General features: G+C 46.4%; 1 protein-coding gene across 3 annotated transcripts in view; it reads right to left on the bottom strand.

Moving 5' to 3' along the window:
- Nucleotides 1–17,201, bottom strand: part of nup214 (nucleoporin 214) — a 73,393-nt gene extending 56,192 nt beyond the window's left edge. For all 3 annotated transcript variants that reach the window (XM_061263054.1, XM_061263052.1, XM_061263053.1), the window contains exons 1-18: nucleotides 17,039–17,201; nucleotides 16,395–16,590; nucleotides 15,699–15,850; nucleotides 14,144–14,342; nucleotides 13,921–13,991; nucleotides 13,492–13,555; nucleotides 12,889–12,992; nucleotides 12,244–12,350; nucleotides 10,559–10,625; nucleotides 9,793–9,919; nucleotides 8,002–8,160; nucleotides 7,107–7,620; nucleotides 6,457–6,605; nucleotides 2,633–2,718; nucleotides 2,087–2,164; nucleotides 1,708–1,857; nucleotides 1,443–1,601; nucleotides 474–577 (exon numbers count right to left, since the gene is read on the bottom strand). In XM_061263054.1, the coding sequence (XP_061119038.1) occupies nucleotides 474–577; nucleotides 1,443–1,601; nucleotides 1,708–1,857; nucleotides 2,087–2,164; nucleotides 2,633–2,718; nucleotides 6,457–6,605; nucleotides 7,107–7,620; nucleotides 8,002–8,160; nucleotides 9,793–9,919; nucleotides 10,559–10,625; nucleotides 12,244–12,350; nucleotides 12,889–12,992; nucleotides 13,492–13,555; nucleotides 13,921–13,991; nucleotides 14,144–14,342; nucleotides 15,699–15,850; nucleotides 16,395–16,590; nucleotides 17,039–17,080 (2,528 nt within the window). In that variant the 5' untranslated portion in view covers nucleotides 17,081–17,201. The remainder of the gene's footprint in view (nucleotides 1–473; nucleotides 578–1,442; nucleotides 1,602–1,707; nucleotides 1,858–2,086; nucleotides 2,165–2,632; nucleotides 2,719–6,456; nucleotides 6,606–7,106; nucleotides 7,621–8,001; nucleotides 8,161–9,792; nucleotides 9,920–10,558; nucleotides 10,626–12,243; nucleotides 12,351–12,888; nucleotides 12,993–13,491; nucleotides 13,556–13,920; nucleotides 13,992–14,143; nucleotides 14,343–15,698; nucleotides 15,851–16,394; nucleotides 16,591–17,038) is intronic.
- Nucleotides 17,202–20,692: the final 3,491 nt, after the last annotated feature.

The raw sequence follows: 20,692 nt of genomic DNA, 5'->3' as shown, positions 1-20,692 counted from the left end.
CTCAGTACATTCAGCTCTCAATGCACTCCATTCAACCCTCAGTACACACAGCTCTCAATGCACTCCATTCAACCCTCAGTATATTCAACTCTCAGTACAGTCAGCTCTCAGTACAGTCAGCTCTCAATGCACTCCATTCAACCCTCAGTACATTCAACTCTCAATGCACTCCATTCAACCCTCAGTACATTCAGCTCTCAATGCACTCCATTCAACTCTCATTACATTCAACTCTCAATGCACTCCATTCTCCTCTCAGTACACTTCATTCAACTCTCAGCTCAGTGTTTTTGTTGCCCTGAACAGCACCAAAAGGGCAATTCAATCCATTCAATCCATTCAACACACTTCTTTCAACTGAATATAGTTAATTTAACCATTCATACCTGGTCAACTCTCCATTTATTTCAATGCCCTTCACTAAACTCCCTTCAACCCACTTCATGTATCTCAGGCCAGGGCCCGTCTCTCACCTCTGCTTCTTCTTCTTCTCCAGATGTTTCTCCCACTCCACGTCCAGCACGTCATTAACGTCCTCCACCGCGAACTTCACGTACTGGTAGAGCCGGCGGATCTCCTGCTCCCGAGAAACGCAAAGCCAAGTTAATCAGTTCTGCAGTTCCGAGATAAAACCCCACGAGGCCAGCAGTTACAGGGATGCAGCTGCTCCCGCAAAGGTATTTTACACAATAGTTTCTGGAGACTCGTCATTCTAAAAAGAGGAGCACAATTTCACAATTCCTAGCCAGCAATTTCTTTGCAGTGTATGTCTTACAACAGACCAATGCCTTCTGGTCACCAGTTTAACCATTAAACAACTTCTTCACATTGGCCTCCACAGCCTAAAATCTGGCCTGGGGTTCCAACATTGTCTTTTGCTTCAACCCAGTGAATTGTGTAGCTAACAGCTAACAGTAGCGCTGTACTGTGGGACAGAGATGATGCTAAGCTAACGGCTGTGCTGTGGGACAGTGAAGCGGCTAAGCTAACGGCTGTGCTGTGGGACAGTGAAGCGGCTTAGCTAATGGCTGCACTGTGGGACAGTGAAACAGCTAAGCTAACAGCTGCACTGTGGGACAGTGAAGTGGCTAAGCTAACAGCTGCACTGTGGGACAGGCATGATGCTAAGCTAACAGTAGCCCTGTACTGTGGGACAGTGAAGTGGCTAAGCTAAAGGCTGCACTGAGGGACAGGCATCATGCTAAGCTAAAGGCTGCACTGAGGGACAGGCATCATGCTAAGCTAAAGGCTGCACTGAGGGACAGGCATCATGCCAAGCTAAAGGCTGCACTGAGGGACAGGCATGATGCTAAGCTATAGGCTGCACTGAGGGACAGGCATGATGCTAAGCTAAAGGCTGCACTGTGGGACAGTGAAACGGCTGCACCGCGGAACAGTGAAAAACTGATGAAGCGGTGGTTCGGGGTCACACAGGGCCTCACCTTGAGCTGGTCCTCACTGCGGGGGTCCAGGGGCTTCTTATAGAGCAGCTGCAGGTACTCCCGATCTCTGTTCAGCTCACTCTGCGATTTGGCATCTTCAGCACCCGCAAAGCCCTCCAGAAGGGTGGTCTTCAAAGAGCTGATATCTCCGTGGAGAGACTGGAACGAACACACACACACACACACACACACACACTTGTCAACCAAGGCATTTTTCTTCAGCAGACATGCATTCACTTCTCTCACTCCATCCATTAACTGTTACCTCCGTGGTCTCCTTGATCTCCAGGGCGAAGACGTGCAGGTCGTCAGATTCCTTGCGAAGGCCCTGCATCTCCTCGCCAGTCCCCACCCGGAAGTCGGCCTTGTCACTGCGCGCCTTCAGGTCGTCCAGCTCCTTCTGGAAGTGGGCGATCTGGGTCGGAAAGCAGAGGCAGAACACCTGCTTTAAGATGCCGTCTACTGAGTACCTGCAACCACTCACCAAAACCCACAAAAGCCCCCACAAAACCCCCTGCCAACCACAGTGGAAGGACAGAGCATAACTGCGGTGCGTATCTGGAGAGACAGACAGACAGACGGAGGGAGGGAGAGACAGACAGAGATACAGACGGACAGACGGAGAGATGGATGGACACACTCACTTCCTCCAGGATGCCGGCCATGATGGGATCAGCGTCCTTCCGCAGGTGCTTCTCCAGAGCTTTGATTGACAGCGCCGCCTGGAGACGGTGTCACACACGGCAACCCAACATTACAATGCAACCTGCTGACCTTACAGTCAAAGCAGTGATTCAGTGGTCTTTAAGAAAGGAACAAACGTCGTGCAACTTCGCCTCGACCACAAATCTCCCATTAATGATGCGTGCATGTGAGTTCAATCCACACATCAGTCAGTTCCCACAAGAGATGGTGATTCTGCCTTGGTAAACACAAGCTAGCTATTTTATATAATATATATAGATGCAGCCTATAGCCTCATGGTGCTTCACTGGGAGCTGGAAGCTTGTTGATTCAAGCCCTCGTTTAGCCATAATCAGATCAGTGCAAGTGTTTGGCCCTAGTGCTTTGATAAAAGCGAAATAACTGTAATGCAATGCAATACCCTCACACCTATAATATTAGAACTATAATAATAAGAAAACATGTTAGCGTAGAGACCCGTGTGGTTTCGGGGGAGGGGCGCTCACCTGGGGGGCAGGGGAACTGGCGGGACCCTGTATGGGCGTGGCTGTCCTCACCGCTGCGGGGGCGGGGCTGGACTGTGCAGTTTGGGCTGGGGGTGGGACACACAGAGAGAAACCCTAAAATGGCTGACAACAGCTCATCCACACAGCAACAGTTACTGTAACAGGACAATCAAGGCTGCTGGTCACCAGCATTACACAGAGCCGCGCTCTGCATTTAAAGGTACTGTTTAAAGGCACTAAAAAGGTTTTTCTCCTGACACTAGCTGAGGCAAGCTGTGCTCGTTCTGGAATGAATCGCCCGTTCTGCCATAGGGGTTCGGTTTTTAAAAGCGTATGCGCCGATTCAATGGTGCGCATCTGGCCGCTCCGTGTCTGCGGTAGGTCACACGCCCAGTTTGTCGACCTCTTCGGAATTTAACATACTTTCACGAACACTTTTAACCAGTCTGGCTGTCCACTGCAGTCTGTCCACGTTTCCATGTGCATGAATGGCAACGTTAATAGCCATTGGGAGCAAACGGATAGGGCAATGCAGATGGAGACTTCCTGTGATGCACTGATCGACCACACTTCCTATGTTTCGCATTATTCCATCAACCTGTGACTCCTGAATATTATCGTCTGGCACACATCAGCTCCATCCTCCTCAAAGCCGCGGAGGTTGAAGGGCTGGCCTCTGTTACTGGCACCGTCTGTAACCATCCTGACAATCCACCCCCGAATATTCAGATTTTTGGAAAATATGACGTGTGATGCCCTTGAAGAGGTTCGCAGCTCAGCAACACTGTGTGGCCATTGAACGCTCCGACAATAAAACCGGCCACAACAGCCAAGAAACTGTGTCCTTGCGCGTTGGTCCAAATGTCTAATGACAAAGCAAAGCCTTCATCAACGTCCAATAGCTCTCTCGGTCGATGTTCTGTCGTTTGGAGAGTGTTTGGCATCAGGGTATCTTGCACGGTGCTGTAAAAAGGTGTGATAAACCCGTGTTGGGCAATGCTAGTGAAGTGATGCATGCCTTCTTATTAGCTTTTGGTGAGAGGCTGAAAGTCCAGATAAATAATCTTAAAAAAGCCTCATTCCCACACCTGTTTCGTTTGACAATACAGGACGAGAACTCATTAATTAGAGCATACAGAGCAGTCTAAGAATTTGGACAGTGGTACAATTTCTGTTCTTTTGGCTTGGTACTCCAGCACATTGGATGAATAATAATGGCTTCCTTGACTGGCACAATTCTGGTCCTCATGTTGACAAACTCAATTCCAAAGGCAATCAACAGCCGATAATCAAAACTTGATACCGAACATTGTCTTATGCCTGCACTAAGGAAGCGATTGAATAGGCTTGATCAATCAGAAACGGTTGAGAAGCCAACTGTCCGTTTATATTGGTGCCCTAAAATAGTGGCCTAAAATGGAGGGACTTCAGCGACTGTTGCCAGTATCGGCTGTCGCCTGGGGAGTCTTATCCCCTGGTAAGGCTTCTAAAAAGACACATGCTGTTATGTTCCAAGAAATGTTATTTCAGACCACTTTTGTGAGCCAGCAGCATCATAAGGGCAGTAATTTGACCGTCTCTGGGTCAGTCTACAATGGCATTACTTGCTAGCAAGCAAGCCACCAAAAGAAAGAGAAAATAGGTTGGGCTGTTCAGTATATTTTACTGCTTAAGTTGTAATAAGAGGTAAAAGGGCTGCTTTTATATACAGCACCTTTGTCCCCCCCAACCAGCTCGTCAGAAGCATTACATTACATTACACACATTTAGCAGACACTCTTAGCCAGACTGACGTACAATGAAGTGCAAATCGAACACAGTGCGATGAGGACCCGAGTCCTAGCATGACCACATAGATACAGTTTGAACCCTTGAAGAGTACATCAACTCACCAACTAGCATACCACATTTGGCAGCTAGAATACCACAAGGACAGCAATAACTATAAGTTCACCTATAAGTCCACCTTATATTCAACTATAAGTCCACCATCTAAAGCTCAACCCAGATAAGACGGAGGTGATCTTCATCCCTGCTTTAACCTCTCCCTTCTCTGATTTCTCCATCTCACTAGGGGATACCACAGGGACCTCATCCCCTAGTGCAAGAAACCTAGGAGTGGTGATGGACAACAGGCTATCCTTCTCCAAGAACATCGCTACGGTGACCCGGGCGTCCAGGTTCTTCCTGTACAACATCCGGAGAATCCGACCCTTTCTCACCACCTACTCCACTCAGCTCCTTGTTCCAAGCAATGGTCCTGTCCCGCCTGGACTATTGCAATTCTCTGCTGGCTGGCCTTCCAGCATCTGCCATCAGACCCCTACAACTCATCCAGAATGCTGCAGCCCGTCTGGTATTCAATGTTCCCAGACATTCACATGTCACCCCCCTGCTCAGCAACCTCCACTGGCTGCCTGTTATGGCTCGCATCAAATTTAAAACTTTGGTACTCGCATACCAGGCAGTTAAAGGATCAGCCCCTGTGTATATTCAATCCCTTATCAAGACCTATACACCAACAAGACCCCTCCGTTCTGCCACTTCGTGCCGTCTGGCGCCTCCCCCTCGCCACACCTGCACTTCACGCTCACGACTGCTGTCTGTCCTGGTCCCACGATGGTGGAATGACCTCCCGGTGAATGTCAGAACGGCAGAGTCGCTGACCTCCTTCAAGCGCAGACTGAAGACCCATCTCTTCAGGCTACACCTTTCCCTCCCCAACTCACAATCACTGTGATTAGCCTTAGACCGTAATGTCACTTATGTATAGATATCGTTACTTGTATAGGTATTGTTGTTTTTATTGGCTGTTGTTGTATTCTAGCTGCCAACAGTGGTATGCTAGTTTGAATGTTGATTGTACTCTTCATGGGTTCTGAATTTCTGTACGTTTACAATAGGACTCGGAACTGTACTGTCCTCTCAGGTCTACTTTTGCACTTGTTCTTGTGATTGATTTGCACTTTGTTGTACATCGCTCTGGATAAGAGCGTCTGCTAAATGCCACGTAATGTAATGTAAAAGTGATATTATAATCTATGGCATACACAAGGCTAATCATGGTGGTTAGGTAGGGAGACAAAGGTGCAGCCTGAAGAGATGAGTTCAGTCTTTGCTTGAAAGTGGTCAAAGACTCTGCTGTTCTGAAATTCACAGGAAGGTCATTCCAGCACCGTGGGGGAAGAACAGACAGTAGTTGTGACCGAGAATTTGGGGGTTAGGCATCTTGCTCAGGGGCACTTCGGGGAATCGAACCGGCAACTCTCCAACTGCCAAACTACCGCCCTGACCTTCTGAGCCAACGCCATAATTGTTATGATAATTATGGTTGTCATAATACATCTTGGAACAGAAGTTTCTAGAAAATACTGGCGGTGAGAGAGATGACGAAGGCATTAAAACAGGCAAGGATAGATGTGTTGCTGACAGAATATGGATATTCGCCATACCTACACGTTTGAATCAATTATCTGACAATAGTATCAAGCTTGTTGCTTGTTTATTCATTGCCATTTTCGTTGCTTTTCTAAACGAGGCCTAAAGACTGAAGTATCCCAGACTATTGTGGTCTAAGAAATTATTACCAGCCCAACTGCCAGTTAAAAGCAAAAATGTTTTCAATGTGGTTTTTAGTGACTTAGTGCGGTTACTGTTTGGGTCAGTTACCACAATTCAGTGAAACTCGACTCTGCTCTCTGGACAGCGATGCAGAGCAGGTAAACTATGCTCACCTGGAGCAGGTAAACTGTGACTATGCTCACCTGGCGCATGTAAACTGTGACTATGCTCACCTGGAGCAGGTAAACTGTGATGATGCTCACCTGGAATGGAGGCAGGCTTGCTGCTGCTAGGCAGAGGGGTGGACTGGCTGCTGGGAGCCAGGAAAGCGGGTTTGGGGGTGGAGGTGGAGGCGGAGGCAAAGGAGAACTGCTGGAGGGCGGGGGCCACTGGCGTCTCAGCGGCCGAAAACCTGGAGAGTGCAGGGCAGTGTGCCAGACAGGAATCGCAAACCACAGAATCAAAATGGCGGCCACAAACAAACCAAGTCCCCTGTAATGAAGGTTCCTTTGACCTAGACCGGTGGGAACCAGTCCTGTTCCTGGAGATCTTCTATCCTGTAGGTTTTCATCCATCCATCCATCCATCCATCCATTATCTTAACCCGCTTATCCTGAACAGGGTCGCAGGGGGGCTGGAGCCTATCCCAGCATACATTGGGCGAAAGGCAGGAATACACCCTGGACAGGTCGCCAGTCCATCGCAGCTGTAGGTTTTCATTTCAACCCTAATTTGGCCTGCCTGATTCTACTAATTAGCTGCTAAACAAGCTCTCTCACTGTTCAAGCAGGTGTGCTTTGTTAGGGCTGACAATGAAAAGCAACAGGACACTAGATCTCCAGAAACAGTGTTGGTTAACACTGATCTAGGCCGTACCAGACAGAAGACTCCCAGAGTAGGTGCAGGGCCTTACCTGTCGCTCAGGTTCACCTTCACGGCGGGCGTGGCCGGCTCGGCGGGGAGCTTGAAAACGGTGACAGGGGAAGCGGTGGCGAGCCTCTGGAGGCCGGGGGCAGGGGCAGGGGTGGGAGCGGGGGCGGGAGCGGGGGCAGGGGCGGGGGCAGGGGCAGGGGCAGGGGCAGGGGCGGGGGCGGGGCTTGGGGCGGGGGCCGGGACGCTCTCCACAGGGGGTTTGACGGACGGGGTGCTGAAGGAAAAGGCTGAGGCGGCAGGGGAGGGTTCTGTGGAGGGTTTGGCGGCCAGGGCGGAGGCGAAGGAGAATCCGGCCGACCCCAGGGAGAGCCCAGGGGGCACCCCGGAGGAGCCCAGGGAGAAGCCGGAGGAGGCTGCGGGCTGGAGTGCGGGCGTGCTGAAGGAGAAGCCCATGGGAGTTGTGAGGGCTGCAGGGGCAGGCGTCGGAGTGCTGGTGGGCGGCGGCCTAATGGCCACGCCCACAGCGGCCGCAGGGGGCGGAGCTGCAACAGACCCTGAGAAAATGACACAGTGTCAGAATTCACAGTCTGTTACAAGTACAAGATATTACTTCACCGTTGCATATCAGCTTCAGAGCTGCATGTTAGCACAATAAACATACATAAAGTAGTAATATAAAAAATATATTTCTAACAAATATTCCCCTCACAAACAATTCAATCCCCATTTGGCATCACTAGTTGCGGCTCTCGTGTACGTAACCTTCAACGGAGAAGCTCATAGTTTGAGGCTTAGTAAATCACTACAATACAATCTCCCCACATTAACGAGAGGAACACAAAATCACACAGAGGGACAAACTCGCTTGTTGGAACACTCAGCAGAGTCACACATGTATAGGCACCGAACACAGGCGCGCACTGGAGCGCACTGACCAGCAGAGGGCAGCCTCTCGCCCTCCAGGGGCAGGCTGAGGGGGGCGGCGACCAGCTGCTTCACACCAGGGTTGGTGTTGAGGAGGGAGAAGGGGCACAGGACGCCTTCGGTGGAGAGGAGCATCAGGGTGGGCGCCGGGGGCAACGTCTTCTCATCCGCTGCAGTGGGACAGGGAAACGGACCGGGGCGTGACGCGGGCGTACGGCGGGAGGAACGAACGCGCAAACACTCAAACGCAGCATTACACAAACATGTCATTACACAAACACAAAAGCTCACACTCATAAACACATCATCACACAAACACGTCATTACACAAACACAGAAGTTTACACACACAAACACGCCATTACACAAACACACAAAAGCTCACACACACAAACACGCCATTATACAAACACAAAAAAGCTCACACACACACGAACAGGTCATTACACAAACACACTAAAGCTGAAATACATAAACACGTCATTACACAAACACACAAAAGCTCAAACACATAAACGCATCATTACACAAACATACAAACAATAAACACACCAACACACAAACATGCAAACACGCCATTACACAAATGCTTAGACATGTAAGCGCACAAACACACCATCACACAAACAACAGGCAAATACACAATCGCTCAAATTTTATCATGAGCGACTTTATTTCAGCTTTTAGCTCATGTTAAAATATCTTCAACTCACAACAATGTTCAGCAATGTCTCCAACACTTTCAAAAGCAAACATCATAAATGCCACAAATAAAATACTTACAGTTTATATACACTCAGTGAGCACTTTATTACGTATTCATTAGACTTATTTTTTACTGACTTTGCTGCTGTAGCCTATCCACTTAGAGGTCTGACACATTGTGTGTTCAGAGATGCTCTTCCATATACCACTGTTGTAATGTGTGGTTATTTGTGTAACTGTCACCTTCCTGTCAGCTTTGACCAGTCAGGCCCTTCTCATTAACAGAACTGCAGCTCACTGGATGCTTTTTGTTTTTTGCACCATTCTCTGCAAACTCTCGAGACTGTTGTGCGTGAGGAGATTGGCAGTTTCTGAGATACTCAAACCACCCTGTCTGGCACCAACAATCATTCCACGGTCAAAGTCATTTAGAGTACATGATTGGCTGATTAAATATTTGCAATAACAAGCTGGTGTACAGGTCTTCCTAATAGTGATGAGTCTATACAAAATTTTTTTGTTCTGTGTATGCATCTCATGCAGTAAAGAATTCCACTTATACCTACCCACTCAGCCTTTCAGTGAGAACCTACTGTAACGTCTGTTCATCGCATTTGGAGAAATGAAACTAAACAGGAACTGGCAACCCCGTTTACCATATTGCTCACAATATGTGGGCAAGACTTTTATTTTTTCTTAATGACGTTTATTTGTTCCTAACCCTGTTACTGGGGAGAGCCAACTACAGGGGCTTGTCTGTGCAAGCTGACCAAAAAAGTTGAGAAAGTGTTTATATGTTCAAGATGAGTGAATACTTGCCCAAGACCTGGAGATCGACCATCCTGCAGGGTTTCATTTCAACCCTAAACTGGTACACCTGATTCTACCAATTAGCAGCTCAACAAGATCACTAGCTGTTGACTAAGATGTTTTGTTAGAAACAGGGTTGGACAGTCCTGTCTTACTCGAAAGGGATCGAGGCAATGGCTTTCCTCAAACCATCGCAGTGAACAGCGATGCATTTTTGGGTTTAAATAGTGTGGGTGTACAGAGACAGGAAGTCGGCGTACAGAGGCAGGAAGTGAGGGGGCACTCACAGATGTGGATCTCCTCTTGGTTGGTGTAGTCGACAGCGACCCCTAGTGGCAGAGTGTCATCACTGTTCAAGGTGACGGGCAATTCCGCCCGGCTGGCGTCTTCCAGTAACCATAGTTCCCAGTTTGTCTAATTTACAAATACACAAATATCACACATCATTACCATTTTACTTCAGGAAGGTGAGCCCATGCAATTTACATTATTTAAAAGTTCCATACTGTGGAAGTGACATTCCCCTTGCTATGTGGATTATAAAGGAGTTGAATGAGTTAAAAAAGCACTGAAAATATCAAAACGCGCAGCCCCCCCCCCCCGCAAATAAGTCCACAAAATCCGTACAAAGACAATGTTAATTTAAAGAGACTTCCATGAAGTAGTGAAACTAATTCAGTTATATGGTTCTTAAGATTATGCGGAGCAGGTTAATTAACCACGTGATTACCACCTTGACCCAGGGAAATACCGGGTTTGCGACCTGAAATTTCAGGTCAGGAGAGGTAAGATCACCTACTAAGTGTACATTCTGGCTTCTAAAGTAGCATACGTATATAAACTCAAAGCTGCATCCATAATAAAATATCACAGTTAATTTGGAGTATAAGGAATCATTGAGTGTAGCATTTGGACTTTGCAGCCGTTTGCAGCAAGATTTCTTTGAAGTGCATATGTTTATGATCTCAAAGTTATTAAATTGGCAATCAAAGTTTCAAACTACACAGCCTCTCTGGCTAGTAAGAACAGAGACAGACTGTGTCTCTCAGTCACCTTGTCCTCCTGCTTGGCAATGATGCTGACTTCAATGGAAGCTGCGGAAGCTGCTAGAACAAGGTCCCTGGAAAACAAAATAAAATGACAACATGAAATGAAAAGCACTGAAAACAGGCTGAATCTGAGAGCTGCTAAAGGCTCATCCAGAGTGATGTACAACAAAGTGCATACCCATAACCAGGGATATAAGGCCTTTTCCATTTTTACGGCTACATACAAACGAAGAAAATGTGGGTGGTTGTGGTAACTGGTTGTGGAAGAATTTAAGCAATAATGTGAACAGGATGGACCCTTCTTGTGATATTTTATTACTCTCTTGGACACATTTCTGTTTGGGAAACAGTGACAATTTACTAGCGTGTCTTTACACAACGTACCTATAGTATATATATCACGGGTTCCTGACTACACATGGTATCCCTTTTTTTTTTACTTCCCTCCACTGGCTGCCTGTCAAATTCAACATTGGTGCTAGCCTTCCAAGCAGTTAAGGGGTCTTCCCCAGCTTACCTACAAAAAATCATCAGACCCTACACCCCTGCCAGACCTCTTCGTTCAGCCTCCACAGGCCGCTTGGCACCTCCCCCTCTCCGAACCTCCACCTCACACTCACGACTACTGTCTGTTCTGGCTCCACGGTGGTGGAATGAACTCCCTGTTGAGGTCAGAACTGTAGAATCTCTTCCCACCTTCAAGCGCAAACTGAAGACGCACCTCTTCAAGCAGCACCTCTCCCCGTCCCTCCCTACCTCCCTGCGAACCTTAATTGTTGTTTTTGTGATTTACTTTGTGTATTTTTAGTTGGCTAGGTAAGCAGTGTTTGGATAGTTAAGTTTGGTCACTTTTGCTTTGTTGTTCGTTTGTTTATTTGTTCGTTTAAAGGAAAAAAAATAAAAAATAAAAAATAGGTCCTTATCTTTGTTGTACAGGTAGCAGTTGAAATTGTACTTCCCTCTAGGGTCTTTCAGTGCACTTATCCCTGGTTATGGGTATGCACTTTGTTGTACGTCGCTCTGGATAAGAGCATCTGCCAAATGGCATTAATGTAATGTAATGTAATGTAATCTCAGGGTGTGGCCAGATTGTCACCTCCAAAGCTCTCTTCTCCAGCAGAGCAATATATGCCAAGACTGAAGTCTGTGTAGACCTGAATTAGTGTGAACTGAAGTATGTGACACTGGGCTTGTAACCTCAATCTTGTGCAGTCGATTCCCAATGCTCACCAGTCTTCAATATGAATGTGGAAATGGGGGTATTTCACAGTAAAAGCTCACCAGTCTTCGATATGAGTGTGGAAATGGGGGTATTTCACAGTAAAAGCTCACCAGTCTTCGATATGAGTGTGGAAATGGGGGTATTTCACAGTAAAAGCTCACCAGTCTTCAATGTGGGAGTGGAAATGGGGGTATTTCACAGTAAAAGCTCACCAGTCTTCAATATGAGTGTGGAAATGGGGGTATTTCACAGTAAAAGCTCACCAGTCTCCAATATGAGTGTGGAAATGGGGGTATTTCACAGTAAAAGCTCACCAGTCTTCAATATGAGTGTGGAAATGGGGGTATTTCACAGTAAAAGCTCACCAGTCTCCAATATGAGTGTGGAAATGGGGGTATTTCACAGTAAAAGCTCACCAGTCTTCAATATGAGTGTGGAAATGGGGGTATTTCACAGTAAAAGCTCACCAGTCTTCGATGTGGCAGAGGAAATAGTGGTGCTGTCTCTCGGTGCTGGAGCCGTACACGGGGTCGTTAAAGTTCAGGTACAGCTCCGGCCGTTTCTCATCCTTCTTCTGCATTGGGGAGAAAGGCAGATCAACAACCCGAGCCTGATCGATCTTCTGCTACTTCACAGGATGAGATAACGGCTCCTGAGCCATTAGCACCACATTCAGCTTTGACAAGACTGATAACAGAGGCGTTTTTACAGAGGAGGGGCGCAACAACGTCGACACAAGGAGAACTTAGTGATAAGGGGCCCCCTTAATGTTTACTCACCAGCTCAATAATGACAGTGCTAATGGGATCTGATTAATGAGATGAGTAGCTGGCTTGATTTCTAGTCGGTTAACATTGTCTATAATTAGCAAACCTGTTTGTTCCTTGCAGCTGTCAGCTATGAGCGTTGGCTTGTAACCTAGCCACCTACCTACAGTAGCAAACTGCTGAACATGGACAACTAGCGGTCTGTTAGCCAATATTAGCTTGTTTAATCCATGCCAGCCGAGTGTCAGGTCCTTTTCAAATAGTCGCCATTAACTCAACCATTGAGTTTAGCAGGGGATTGTGGGTGATGCTGGAGTCTGGGATATCAGGCTGCTGGGTACTCACAGGGAGTGACACTGCCACCAGCTCAGGGGGAGTTTCCGGGGAGCCGTCGGCTGCAGCGTACACAACAGCAAAGCTGTAGGTACTGAGCCACAGGACGTCCAGCACTGAGAGAGGGAGGGAGGGGGAGGGGGGGAGAGGGGGAGAGGGAGAGGGAGAGAGAGGGACGGAGGGAGAGAGAGAGAGAGAGAGAGAGAGGGAGTGAGAGGGAGAGAGGGAGAGAGAGGGAGAGGGAGAGAGAGGGAGGGGGAGGGAGGGAGAGGGAGGGAGAGAGGGAGGGAGGGAGGGAGGGAGAGAGAGAGAGAGGAAGGGAGAGAAAGAGAAAGAGAGAGAGAGAAAGAGAGAGGGAGGGGGAGGGAGAGAGGGGGGAGGGAGAGAGAGAGAGAGAGAGAGGGGGGGAGAGAGGGAGAGAGAGGGGGAGGAGAGGGAGGGAGAGAGAGAGAGGGAGGAGAGAGGGAGAGAGAGAGGGAGAGAGAGAGAGGGGGATTTGTACAATGCACCATTACCTGAAACACATAGAGTCCCATTGGGCATGTAGGCCCCACTGTGGCAGCTGACAGAAGAGGTGAACAGAGAAAAGGCCAGACAGGTCAGGCAGCGCTTTACCTTTGACGGGGTTGTCAGAGCTGTAGAATGGAGGGCAGGGAATCACTTTCTTTTCCTGCAGGGCCTGCAAACAGAGAAACGGTGAAACAGAGACAAATTTTCTTGAATGAGCTTCTATATATTAACATGCAATGCTATCCCAGACAAAGGTATCTACCAAATGCATGAACATTATTAGACAATTTACAGTGCTTTACAGAATTCAGACAAATACATAAACAATGTGTGAAATAATGTTTAGTGTGCTACTGTAAGTATCAGTCTCCATGGGGCACTTACAAGCGTGTGCTGGGTGAGTGTGTTAAATAATGTTCAGTGTGCTACTGTAGGTATCAGTCTCCATGGGGCACTTACAAGCGTGTGCTGGGTGAGTGTGTTAAATAATGTTCAGTGTGCTACTGTAGGTATCAGTCTCCATGGGGCACTTACAGGCGTGTACTGTATAACTGTAGCATTCTGCTTTCCTGCAGCGACCTGCTTGCCCTTGGGACTCCAGCACACTGCATCAACAAAAAAACTGATATTAATAATCAATACTCTTTTTCTCAATTATGCCTCCTCTGGGGGACATTACTCAGCCTTAAAAAATAACATCCATGGAAATCATAACCGCATAAATTCAGCACATCAATTCCCTGAGGGCGGGACTCACCGCAGGTTATCCCTGCCGACGCAGGCAGCTGGGCCTGCACGGTGGCGGTGTCCGTCACCTCCAGCACCAGCATGCTGCCGTCAGACAGGCAGGCTGCCAGGACGGAGGCCTGGAGCGGGTTCCACTTCAGATCCTGCACTGCAGTGCCGGGGGCCACGGCCAGCCGCAGAGACGCAAAGGGCCCCTTCTCCTGCCGGGCCTAAACACGCAACACGAACACTCTTACAGCCACTTTACACACGGCACTGAGGGGTCTAAACACACAACACAAACCTTTAACACTCTTACTCCCACTTTACACACGGCATCGAGAGACCTAAACACACAACACAAACCTTTAACACTCTTACTCCCACTTTACACATGGCATTGAGAGACCATAACACACAACACAAACCTTTAACACCTCACACAAGGCACTGAGGGGTCTAAACACACAACACAAACCTTGCGGGAGGAAAAGAGACATCCTTTGGGAGGGAACAAGTCTGTTTGTACAACTGAATGGTGTCAGGTCACTCAGCAGAGACCTCTGGTTTATGGTCTGCGTTGAAGAATAAAGTCTGATATTCTAGAAGATTCTGCCTCATCCTCTTTATTGAAAATCTTAAACCACATGAACACACATACGCACACACACTCACCCAACCGTAAACACACACACAACCCTAAACACACTTACCTGACCCTAACCACACAGGCAACCCCAACACACCGACACACCTAACCCCAACCACAAACTCAACAAACAATAACTGGAAACAACCACTATTTCAGCCAATTGAAGCATTAAATAGACCAGTGAAAGAATTAAAATACATGCTCGCAGTCATACACACAGACACAGCCATGCACACTCTCTCTCATGCATACACACACACACACACTAAGTGAAAAGCAGATTTTAAATAATACACAGGAGGCTGAGCAAGCCATCAACCAAACACCCAAACTGTGAAGCGCCAGTTGCAGTCTAATATATTTAAATACACAATAAACAGAATACACCATGTTCACACATAGAATACCTGCATATGTGTGTTAAATACACGTTATGTATTTATTAGACTTGTTTTTTAGACTTAGGTCTTCTGTGGCTGTAGCCTATCCACTTAGTGGTTTGACATGTTGTGTGTTCAGAGATGCTCTTCTATATTCCACTGTTGTAATGTGTGGTTATTTGCGTTACTCTCACCTTCGACCAGTCTGGCCCTTCTCCTCTGACCTCTCTCATTAACAACATGTTCCTGCCCTTAGAACTGCTGCTCACTGGATGTTTTTTGTTTATCTCTAGAGACTGTTTCATGTGAAAATCCCAGGAGACCAGGAGTTTCTGAGATACTCAAACGACCCTGTCTGACACCAACAATGATTCCACGGTCAAAGTCACTTAGATCACATTTCTTCCCCATTCTGACATTTGGTCTGAAAAATACTTTTATGTATTTAGTTGCTGCCACATGATTGGCATTGATTAAATATTTGCATTAACAAGCTGGTGTTACCTAATACAGTAGTCACTGAGTGTATATTACTATAATACACTGCCACCCACCTTGTTGAGGAAGGTCCGTATGTCAAAGAAAGCCAGCAAAGGACGCTCCTCATTGGACGCCCCGCAGACGGAGAGTGTGAGGTCATCACTGCTCAGGGCCAGGTAGTGAATGGGCAGGTCCACCGAAACGCTCAAGGATTTCACCCCTTCCACTGAGTGACACACACAAACGCAGGCATGTCAGTTAAGATTTGGGGCTCCACCACAACCTCATCTTCAGTGGGAAAAGTAAAGTCAATTCTGTATTGCTATTGCATAAAAAGTGTGTCCTTCTGTGATTTACTTTTTTGTGTATCAGTATTTTTAGTTTGGCTAGGTAAGGGGTTTGGTCATACTCTTGCTTTGTTTGTTTGTTTAAAAAAAAATTTTTTTTTTAAATTCAAATATATCTTTGTTATCTTTGTTGTGCAGGTAGCAGTTGAAATTGTACTTCCGTCTAGGGTCTTTCAGCGCACTTATCCCTGGTTATGGGTATGCACTTTGTTGTACGTCGTTCTGGATAAGAACGTCTGCCAAATGTCATTAATATAATGTGTGTGTATGTGCGACTCTGATTGTTTTGGCCTTGAGCATGTTATGCGTGTATGTTTTTGTCTAGAAAGTGGCAAATCATGATTGTGATCGCTGCTGCACGTGAATGCATCATATTTTGAAAAAACAGAATCCGGGACCAAGGGATTGTACTTGGGTTCTCACCTATTTCGTCGTTGGGACCTTCAACCTTGTTAGCGGCTATGATATCGCGGGTGAGTAAGACCCTTAGAGTGGTGTCCAGTCCCACGAAAGTCAGCCCGAACTTGTTGGAGATGGCGAGTAAACTGGACCTCTCTTTCGGCAGATCATCCGGAGAATCAAAGACACGGACCTTCTTCATCTGTCGAAACTGAAAATCCTGGAAGTACATGTGTATATATGTGTTCTTGTAAGAGAAGTTAGCAAGCTTTGCCTTTCCCAAAACTCAACTCTCCAAATGTCAGCTAGCACTATTAGCAAGCTTGCGACGCGACGCGATTGACACTAAAGTTAACTTGAGATTCACAGCCTAAAAACTGCGGAATATCACTCCCAAAATCCTACATAAACACCTGCCCACAATGAACCGCTATGTGCACATAAACTGACTTATTCCAGCTCTCATGTGTAGCTAATTATTTAGCTAAGTATCAAGCAGCGTTGTGAAAATAAGAAAAACAATGTTATGAAGAGGAGAAGCCAGATAGCAAGATGATTATCCAATTAATAAAATTAAATTCATGTCCTCTGCATGCTGCTTTATTACACATAAAATGTAACTTAGTTAGCATATTAAGTATGTTGCATATTAAGCCGAGTTAACTTACTTTCATTTCCCTTTCGGGAATGGCATCGGGGTCGTCGCTCATTTTGAAGGTGAGCAGCCTTTAACGTACAGAAGATGTTGAAAAGATATCAGTAATTTATAGATGACAGAACTGTTTCATAAACGCACTTCCCACATGCTAGCTGCTAAAAAATCACCCAGGCGCGCTTAGAAAAATACGGAATGACGCACTCACGTTCTTAAGCAGGAAATGACACGCTGTTCACTCTTCTTCTTGCTTAGTTTTTAATGTAGTGTAAACGCAGCGTTGCTTTATCGCCACCTACTGCTCCGGAGTGTGGATCAAAGCAACTATCCTTGCACGTACTCCTGTGCTATTAATGAAATTCATAACAATTGCACAACTACTCCTTTGATCAATGCTCGCCATAATTCTTACAAAGTTCATATCCATACTTCCCTCCTCTCTAATCTTAGCTACAATTACCTCCCTTTCCCTGTAATACTTCCCACAGTGCATTATGGCATGCTCCTCAGTTCCTTCCACCTAACATAATTCATACAGCCCTGTTGTGTGCTTCCCGATCACATCAGTGTTTCATTTAACTGACTGTGCCCTATCTTATCTAATAATGACCTCCTCTCTCCTGTTTGACACAACCTTTTTTCCTGAATTCGATATATCTACCCTTGATACCACAGTCCAAATAAGTTTGCCATTTCTCTATTGCCTTAGATGAAACTATGCATTTTGATATTCATAATTTTTGCTATCTCTTAGGTGTGGCACTGGCTCGTCCACCAAGGTGGAATGTAAAAAGTAAAAGTCCTTCCCTGTGGTTCTTCCAACCATGTTTCTTCCACCCATTAAGGCAGCCAGTTCATTTCACTAATATGTTCTACCTCCTGGCTCAAGATTTCCCACGTCTGCTCAACCAAAGTCTTAGCAAAATAATCCAAACACTTCAAATCCAATCACAATGCAACATTTGTGATTGCCTTATCCCAACTGTGTAGACCTGTGATGGATTTTCAGGTGAGAGAGAGCTCTTTTAGTGTAGGTACAAATTGAGTGATACATGCCTCCTTTATAAATCAGCAGGTTGCTGTGAGGAGTTGAGTCTCTATGAAAACAATGTCTTGACAGTGACAGTTGGCATTTGAAAGAATGGGGCTGATATAGATTTTGGTGGGAGAGGAGATTAAACATTGCATCAGTCAGGTTAAAATGGTGCCTGGCTGCCATGCATTCAAGACATCAGGGTTCGCCCCGACTTGGTCAGGTCCGTTTCCATTTCATTTCAGGAAACATATTTCATTAATGTAACTCACATTATCTTCAACTTTTTTTAAATTCATGAACTGAATTCGAATTGTCTTCCTTATTTGACTGAGGGGAAATAGAGCTAACCGGAACATTGCAAGACACATCCTCAAAAACAAGAGTGAAGAAATGAGTGCCAGGTGGGGCTCGGTTTGTGGGAAGGAGGCAGGGCAATCGGTGGACCGCGCCTACTGGTGAAGTAGGCACACACTCGGGCAATGTGAGGAACTAGTCCAGGCGGAATTTAGAGGAATTTGTCTTAAGTTTGCACTTATATTTATATATTTACTAAGTACATCTTGGGGATAGCGGGAAGCATTTCACTGCACATTGTATCTGTATGATGGAGTAAGTGACAAATAAACTTTGATTTGATTTGATTTGGCGGTTAAATGTTTGCTCTTTCCCGCAGTAGGCGTCTGAGACCGGGAACCACAGACGAAAGAGCTGTGGTGAGAAAGAGATGGGGCTGAAAGCATCAGAGCTGACAAGCGACACAGCGAAAGCCACAGTTTGGTTTGTTTGCCTTTGTTATTTATTTTATTGTTTTGATCCTGACAGGATGGCACGGATGGTGCAGTGGGTAGCACTGCCGCCTCACAGCAAGGAGGTTCTGGGTTCGAATCCCCGTCGGCCGGGGCCTCTCTGTGCGGAGTTTGCATGTTCTCCCCGTGTCTGCGTGGGTTTCCTCCGGGTACTCCGGTTTCCTCCCACAGTCCAAAGACATGCAGGTTAGGCTGATTGGAGAGTCTAAATTGCCCATAGTATGAGTGTGTGAGTGAATGGTGTGTGTGCCCTGTGATGGACTGGTGATCTGTCCAGGGTGTATTCCTGCCTTTCGCCCAATGTATGCTGGGATAGGCTCCAGCCCCCCTGCGACCCTGTTCAGGATAAGCGGGCTCAGATAATGGATGGATGGATGGATCCTGACAGGGAAGACCTTTTTGTTTATTTACAGTTTTCTCTCCCTCCCTTCCTCTCGCTCCTGTGACCTGAAATAAACGCCCAGGGAAAACCGATATTCTCTCTACCTCCCTGTGTCCATATCTTCTGTCTGATGAGGAGCATGTCACGCCATCTGACAGTAAATAAATAAAAAATAATAATAAAATGACTACAAGACCAATGGTGAAGTAAGGAGTTTTATTAGAAAGCAGACTGTTCAGTATTGCATTTGAAAAGAAAAGATAAAGTTACACATAAACTACACATTGTCTCCGGGGGAGGTGGCAGACATTACAATGAGACAGGGAGACATTACAAAACACAGCAGGAAGGGAATCAAAGGAATCAATCCTCTACATAACATCCGAAGCGGCATTTCGCTTATTTGTTGTTTCTGTTAAAAGGCGCGCAGACATATTTTTTTATTTTTTATTTTTTTATTTTTTTTGTAAAGCTGTTGAAGAGTTCCCCCTATGACTAAATACTACAACTGCCCCTCCATTTTGTCTTCCGGTGACTCAAGCAAAGCTGCCTTCCAGTGAATTTTCACTTGTTTGCTCTCTTGTCCTAGCTGTTATCCTCCTAATGAAAGTCTTTATGTGGACAACATGTCAGATCCCTTCTAAACTCAATCAGGCCCATGAAATAACCCCATAAGAAGCACCATAGAATCTCCCAGACCAGAGTGTCCCCTGCAGAAATAAGAGATGTTCATATCCTAATGACTGACTAACTTCCTACTCTGCCTTGCATGAAGCCCTGGACAAGAGACAGAGGAAGGATCACCTGTCACTTCCTGCAAATTCACATTATCTTCCAACTACAGGGGAAATAAATTGACTGACTGAAAGCCTCCATGGAGCCTTCGGTATAAACTCAGCCAGATCAAACTACATGAAGATCATACATTCAGTTCACATTCAGCAGTCGTTTTTCTGCTGAAATAGAAAACGCCTGCATAGTGTAATGTGCATTTATGGTCTCAATGCAGTTCAATCTGGCTGAAAGCTCCACAGAAGCTTCACTAATGGGTAGAGCGAACCAGCTAACAAAATGGCTGTTCATTTTCAATATTAACCATATTCAGTGATTGCGCAAATATCTAGTCATAGAACAAGCTATCTAACAGTGCATAAATGATATGAGCTAGATATAGAGATACAGAAGAGCTTTGAGAGTGAAGAGAAGGTCCTCTGGTAATTAAACCAGTTAAACCACTGCAGGCCAGTGGTTCCTCACTGAAACATGGTATTTCAGTCGGAGAGACATGCCCTCAAACCTTAAGGCAAGTGGACAGTCACAGGAGCCTCCAGGTTTTGTTTTCCTGACCCAAGAAGGTGAGTTTAATCAGACCAACTAAACACTGAGCAAGATAGAAAGCCAGCAGGCCTCAGTGGTCTCCAGGACCAGGTTTGGGGACGCCTG

The sequence above is a fragment of the Conger conger genome, chromosome 12 (assembly GCF_963514075.1).
Source record: "Conger conger chromosome 12, fConCon1.1, whole genome shotgun sequence".
NCBI classification, from domain to species: domain Eukaryota; kingdom Metazoa; phylum Chordata; class Actinopteri; order Anguilliformes; family Congridae; genus Conger; species Conger conger.
The sequence above is the reverse complement of the archived record's forward strand: the minus strand, read 5'-3'. Positions and strand labels throughout refer to the sequence as shown.